The sequence below is a fragment of the Pecten maximus genome, chromosome 2, assembly GCF_902652985.1.
Source record: "Pecten maximus chromosome 2, xPecMax1.1, whole genome shotgun sequence".
Lineage (NCBI taxonomy): Eukaryota > Metazoa > Mollusca > Bivalvia > Pectinida > Pectinidae > Pecten > Pecten maximus.
This window is the reverse complement of record NC_047016.1, coordinates 43,903,252-43,910,270: the sequence shown is the minus strand read 5'-3', so window position 1 is coordinate 43,910,270 and position 7,019 is coordinate 43,903,252. Positions and strand designations below refer to the sequence as shown.

The window sequence follows — 7,019 nt, the reverse complement described above, 5'->3', positions numbered from 1 at the left end:
AAGTATTTAATAAAACGAGAACTAGTCACTGATCGTCTCCTTAAGTTTTCTGACAAACCTGAGACTTACCTATCTTGGAAGGGCACCTTCAAAGATGTTATTAAAGAAATTGGAGCTAAACCGTCAGAGGAGATTGATTTGATGATTAAGTGGCTGGGGCCGCAGTCAAGCTCTTAAGTTGCTAGTATTAAAACGGCAAACGCTGGGAACCGGGAACGAGCCGTGTCGAAGGCATGGGAAAGAATAGATAGCTTTTACGGCAGCCCAGAAAGAGTCGAACACGCTCTTAAACAGAAACTAAATAACTTACCAAGGCTAACCTATAAGGATAAAGCCAAATTCTTCGAACTCTCTGATACGCTTAATGAAATTATGGCTGTAAAAGATGATGAAAGATACAGCACCCTCCTTGGGTACTTCGACACATCATTAGGTGTAAACCCTGTTATCCAGAAACTGCCTGCCAACCTCCAGAACAAATGGCGCAATAGGGCTGTAACGTTCAAGCGCACCCACAATGTGGCGTTTCCGCCCTTCTCATACTTCTGTACCTTTATCCAAGAGTTGGCAGCAACTTTGAACGACCCAGGATTTGATTACATATCTACTGGAAATACTGACACCAACACCCCAGCTTCACATGGCAATGGGAAGAGATCCCATATATCCGTACGTGAGACGGCCGTCTCAGGTACTGATCACCAACAAGATAAACCTAGGTGTTTGATTCATAACGCAGGACATTCAACAAATGATTGCAGATCATTCAAAGCGAAACCCATTAGCGAACGCAGAGATTTACTGAGGAAACATGGAAAGTGTTTCAAGTGTTGTGATGGGAAACATAGGAAACAAGATTGTAAGGAATCGGTCAAGTGTGACATTTGTAAAAGTGTAGATCATGCGACAGGAATGCATTTTGACCGCAGTTCTATGGCGCCTCAGAATCATGGCGGGGAGGAGAAAATAAACACAAAATGTACTGAAATTTGTGGAAAGTATTTTGAGGGAAAATCATGTGCAAAGATAGTTCTTGTAACTGTACGTCACGAGGCCAGTAACCAAGATCCTACACTAGCTTACGCAATTCAGGACGAGCAGAGTAATAGGACACTGGGTAGAAAAGAACTCTTTGATACTTTTGATCCTCATTCAGCACCAGAGAACTATCTTTTATCTACGTGCAGTGGTAAGGTGGAAACAAGCGGATTTATTATAGAGTCCATAGATGGCACTGCTTCACTGAAACTGCCAAATGTTATTGAGTGTGATGCTATCCCCAACAACAGCGAGGAAATACCCACACCGGAAGTGGCCACCAACTACCAACATTTGGTGGATATTTCAGACTGTATTCCACCTCTGGCTGTCAACACTGAAATCCTACTTCTAATCGGCAGAGACCTGCTGATTGCCCACCACGTATTAGAACAGAAGGTCGGACCTCCGGAACAACCATACGCTCAGCGACTCCATCTCGGATGGGTAATCGTCGGGGAGTCTTGTTTAAATGGACTTCATGCACCTACATCTAAAGCAAACGTCCTGAAAACATTATTAAATCCTACACCAGGACCAGACTCAATCTTAAGGCCGTGTGACAGTAAGATCTGTGTTTCTGACATTTTCCATCGTACTGAAAGGGACAACAAACCGGGAAGGTCTGTGGAAGATAAAAACTTCTTGTCTTTGATGGAAGACCAGATGAAAAAGCATAAAACGGGTCAATGGATTGCACCACTTCCTTTTAAGGAAAACAGATCGCGCCTGCCAAACAATAAAAAACAAGCCATGGATCGAGCCAAAAGCCTCGATGAAAGCTTGCGTCGTAACCCTGTCAAAAGAGAACATTTCCTGGAGTTCATGAAAGGCCTGATTGATTCTGGCCACGCGGAACCAGCTGCGTCACTTAATCCGGAAGAGGAATGCTGGTACTTACCTTTGTTTGGGGTATACCACCCACAGAAAAAAGACCGAATCAGAGGTGTTTTCGACTCCTCAGCAAAGCTTCAAGGAACATCTTTGAATAACATTTTAATGTCGGGGCCAGACCTGATCAACAGTCTCATCGGGGTCCTTATGCGGTTTCGGAAAGAAACGGTGGCAATCACAGCGGACGTGCAACAGATGTTCTACTGCTTTTTGGTACATCCAGACCATCGCAGATACTTACGCTTCATTTGGCACGAAAACAATGATTTGAACCAACCTTTAGTAGACTATCAAATGAAAGTCCATGTGTTCGGGAACAGTCCGTCGCCGGCTGTGGCCACTTTCGGATTGAGGAAAACCGCCGATGTCGCTGAACAAAAATACGGTACGGACGTCAAACACTTCATTCATCGCAATTTTTATGTAGACGATGCGTTATCCTCCGTTCCTTCTGTAGAGGAAGCCATTGACCTCATGAGTCGTACATGTGCTGCACTCAAGGAGTTTGGCGATCTCCGCTTACATAAGATAGCTTCCAATTCAACTGAGGTGCTGCACGCATTCAACACTGACGATCTAGCCAAGGAATTGAAAGACTTGGAACTTAGAACAGAGGGACTTCCATCACAACGCAGCTTAGGAATACGCTGGGATCTCCAATCCGATGAGTTTACGTTTCATGTAGAACCTGAAGAAAAACCCTTCACCAGACGATTTGTCCTTTCTTGCATTAACAGCATATTTGATCCTTTAGGTTTTCTTGCACCAGTTACAATAGCTGGAAAGGCAATTCTTCGCGAAGCAATGTCCGATGGAGCAGATTGGGATGAGCCATTACGAGCGGATTGTCTGCACAAATGGGAACAATGGAAGCTGTCATTGCAACATTTACAAAATGTGAGGATCCCACGTACTTACGGCAACATGTCTATGAGCAAGACTGTAAAAAATGAACTTTGTATTTTCTCTGACGCCTCAGAAAAGGCGATTGCTGCTGTTGTCTCCATCAGGCTCACTGACTCAAATGGGTCTCAACGCCTTGGATTTGTGCTTGGAAAGGCAAAATTGGCACCCAAACACGGGCATACTATTCCAAGGTTGGAATTGTGTGGCGCCGTTTTGGCCACAGAACTGTACGACACCATTCGCGATGAGATGGACATAGAATTTGATCGTGTGCAATTCTTCACTGACAGTCGAGTTGTCCTCGGATACATCCGGAATGAAACTAAACGTTTCTTTGTCTATGTGGAAAATCGTGTTGAGCGTATTCGCAGAAGCAGTCGCCCCGAAGACTGGAACTACGTCTGTTCAAAACTCAATCCCGCAGATGAGGCCACTCGGTCAGTGCCTGCGGATCGCCTCCAGAATTGTATGTGGCTCAACGGACCGTCTCATATCCTCATAGATGAACCTGACTTGGGAGAGGACACTGATTATCCTCTGGTCAGCCCCGAGGAGGATATCGAAATACGTACCTGCAAAACCGAGGTTGAGGAAACTTCAGAACAAAGATTCGACAGTAGCAGATTCAGCTACTTCTCTTCTTGGTACCGCCTTGTTAGGGCTATCACCAATGTGAAACACCTCGCTACTAGATGGACAAGGACCATTAAGGGCCAGGATTCCAACCATTCTGCTACGCATGACTCTAATTTAGTCAAACGGTCTGAACAGTTCATTGTGAAAGTTGTTCAGAGTGAAGCTTTCCATAAGGAGATACAATCGCTCAGCCACGGAAAGAACATTCCGAGAAATAGCTCAATTCTCAACTTGGATCCATACCTTGATGACGATGGTCTTCTTCGTGTTGGGGGACGCCTAAAGAATTCCAACCTTCTGAAGTGTCAAAAGAACCCAATAATCTTGCCCAAGGCACATCACGTGTCTAAACTCACTGTTGCGCACTATCACCAAGAGGTTAAGCACCAGGGTCGATTATTCACTGAAGGCGCAATTCGCACTGCTGGCTATTGGATAGTTGGATGCCGTCGCTTCGTAATTGTGTACGTTGCTTGAAGTTGCGTGGAAAGCAGCAGTGTCCTAAAATGGCAGACTTACCTCCAGAGCGGCTGGATCTTGCACCGCCCTTCACATATGTTGGAATAGACGTTTTTGGACCGTGGACTGTGGTAACGCGAAGAACTCGTGGTGGTCAAGCACATTCCAAGAGATGGGCTGTAATCTTCACGTGCCTTGTAATACGCGCGGTGCACATTGAAGTCATCGAAGAGATGACAACCTCAAGTTTCATAAACGCTCTGCGTCGTTTTACCGCGCTTCGTGGTGAAGTAAGATTCCTACGTTCAGACTGCGGATCAAACTTCATCGGAGCAGCAAAAGAACTCAATGCTACAGTTATTTATGTTGAAGAGCCAAACTTACAAAGCTTCCTGACAAGAAAGGGTATCACGTGGAGGTTTAACCCCCCACATTCCTCACACATGGGGGGTGTCTGGGAGAGACTGATTGGCATCAGTCGGAGGATTCTGGATTCACTTCTGTTGGATGTGCAAAGTAAGAACTTAACACACGAAGTTCTTGTAACCTTTATGGCCGAGGTTTGTTCGATTATTAATTCGAGACCAATAGCAGGTGTATCTGCCGATCCAATGTCTCCAATGCCTTTGACACCCAACACGCTTTTGAGTTTGAAAACTACTCACACGGTAGATTTCGAAACCGTCCAGGGTTTCACTCTCAAGGACATTTACAAAACACACTGGAGGTGTGTGCAATTTCTAGCAAACCGCTTTTGGAAAAGATGGCAAACAGAATATTTGTCTAACTTGCAAGAGAGAAGAAAGTGGAGAGAAGACAGTAAGAATCTCCAGGAAGGCGATGTGGTGCTGATGCATGATAAAGCGGTTCACAGGAACGAGTAGCCCATGGGCATTGTAAAAAGGGCCATACCTAGTGAGGATGGCCGTGTAAGGAAGATTGAAATTTGCGTGGGAGCCGATAATAAGGTGTATTCGAGACCAGCCTGCGAAGTTGTGCTTCTTGTGTCCAAGAACTGAAAGCGCCTTTTCTTGCCTACCAGAACTGAAGTTGTGTTTTCTTGTGTTCAAGAACCAAAGTGATAAACCCACTACATGTAGTCGGGCCGAGACAGTATAATTAGATATTTTTGATTTTAGTTAAATTGTTGGACTAACCTGTGTATAATTAGTGTCATCATCTTCGTTAATTGTGAAATTGATGATTTCTTGATTGTAGATACATCTACAAACTTTATCAACCTGAGAACTTTGTGTGGCAACTTTTATTATTTTATAAGGTGATATAGATATATCAGACGGGGAGTGTTCTGTTACTGATAAATAATTATAATTCCGGAAATTGTGTAACCGGTTTTTATTTTATTAAGTATCCGGAATTTAGTCCGCATTTAGTTTGCTCTTTGTTTTTCCTGTCTGCAAAAACGGCATGGTCGACGGTGTGTCAAACTGTTGAATTTTAGCAATCCCTTGCTTAGGCACGGTGGAAGTCTTTTACAAATATGTTTAATTAAGATGTTTAACAGTCTAATTGTCCAGCGACACCATGCAAAATAGCTGTCAATTGGTATTTCATCTAGTATTTGTAACCAAATTTTCTGATGCGGCGGTACCTATTTTTAGTAACAATAATCAATGGGATTTGTTTTTGTATTTTACAGTTTTTCACCGAATTGTCAACAATGTATGCCGCGTGATAATTTGGTTAGCTGTCATAACAATACTAGTGACCGGGATATATGCAATTAAATGAGACATTAGGCACTATAGGTTTGCCAGGTATGACCCCAAAAATGTATTCTCAAATAGAAAAATCATATTGGAAATATGTGGCTGAACTGTCTCCAAGGAGACCCGGACTTAGTAAATTGATAGGGAAAACTTCTGGCTCTGGAACGAAATGATTTGCATGATGGGATACATGTACACAGTTGTTTGTGATGGAGGATGGTCCAAGAGGAGCCATCGACATACCTACAATGCTTTGGGAGGTGTTGGGGTGATATTTGGTGCTGTCACTGGCAAATTGTTAGACATAGGTGTTAGGAATCGCCACTGTCACATATGTACACTGGCAGAATCAACAGAGACAGAACCTCCAGCCCACACATGTTACAAGAACTGGGACCATAGTAGCCAGGCAATGGAAACGGACATTATCTGCAACGGATTTGAGGAGGCTGAGGAAAAGCATGGGGTTCACTACATGAGAATCATAGGGGACAGTTCCGTTTTTTCGAGTATATAGGAGAGAGTTCCGGTATGGGGTCGACATGTGAAAAAGTTAGAATGCGCTAATCACGCATGCAAGTGCTTGCGTTCTAATCTGGAAAACCTTGCCAATGACAAACCGCATTACAAAGGCCGAGGAAAGTTGACCAAGACCGTTCGTGTTCGCCTTACAACAGCAGTCCGTTGCGCTATAAAAATGCGTTCCCTTGAGGAAGACAAGAAACAGGCCACCAAACAACTAGAAAAGGATATACGGAATTCAATCTTCCATACATTCGGAGATCACAAAAACTTTCCTTCACAGAAAAAACAAAGCACCACTTCCCTCATCATTAACATCAACATCATCCTCAACATACCATCCATATCCCTCATCAGCAGAATCATCCTCAACATACCATCCATGTCCCTCATCAGCAGAATCATCCTCGACATCAACATGTACACCATCTGATTTCAACCCGTCTGAAATACTTGAGGATCAGCAAGAATACTGGAAAGGGGGAACTTCAGAAAAAGATATGGCAGAGTCTCGTGGGGGAGTAAGCTATGAAGTTGACCTAGACAAAGATATTTTAAGAGATGTTAGTATTCTGTTGGACCGTCTAGCATCGAATAGTGACCGTCTGCTCGGGAACTTCGCTACAAATCTTGCAGAAAGTTGGATGGCTATCCGCATGAAATTTGATGGGGGAAAAGTTATCGACAGATGCAAGAGGGGATCCTGGCATGCAAGATGCTACGATGGAGCGTTGCGAAAAAAAATTGGCCCGGCTTGGTCCCGATTGGTATTTTAAAGATGTACTCGGAGGAAACCTTGCTAGAAGTCTGATATGCCAGGCCAAACCTGAAACC

General features: G+C 43.9%; 1 protein-coding gene across 1 annotated transcript; it reads left to right on the top strand.

Moving 5' to 3' along the window:
• Window positions 1-372: 372 nt before the first annotated feature.
• On the top strand, window positions 373-3,951 carry LOC117343299. Its single transcript, XM_033905645.1, has one exon. It carries the CDS (start codon window positions 373-375, stop codon window positions 3,949-3,951), a length of 3,579 nt encoding a protein of 1,192 aa, XP_033761536.1.
• The last annotated feature ends 3,068 nt before the right edge of the window (window positions 3,952-7,019 follow it).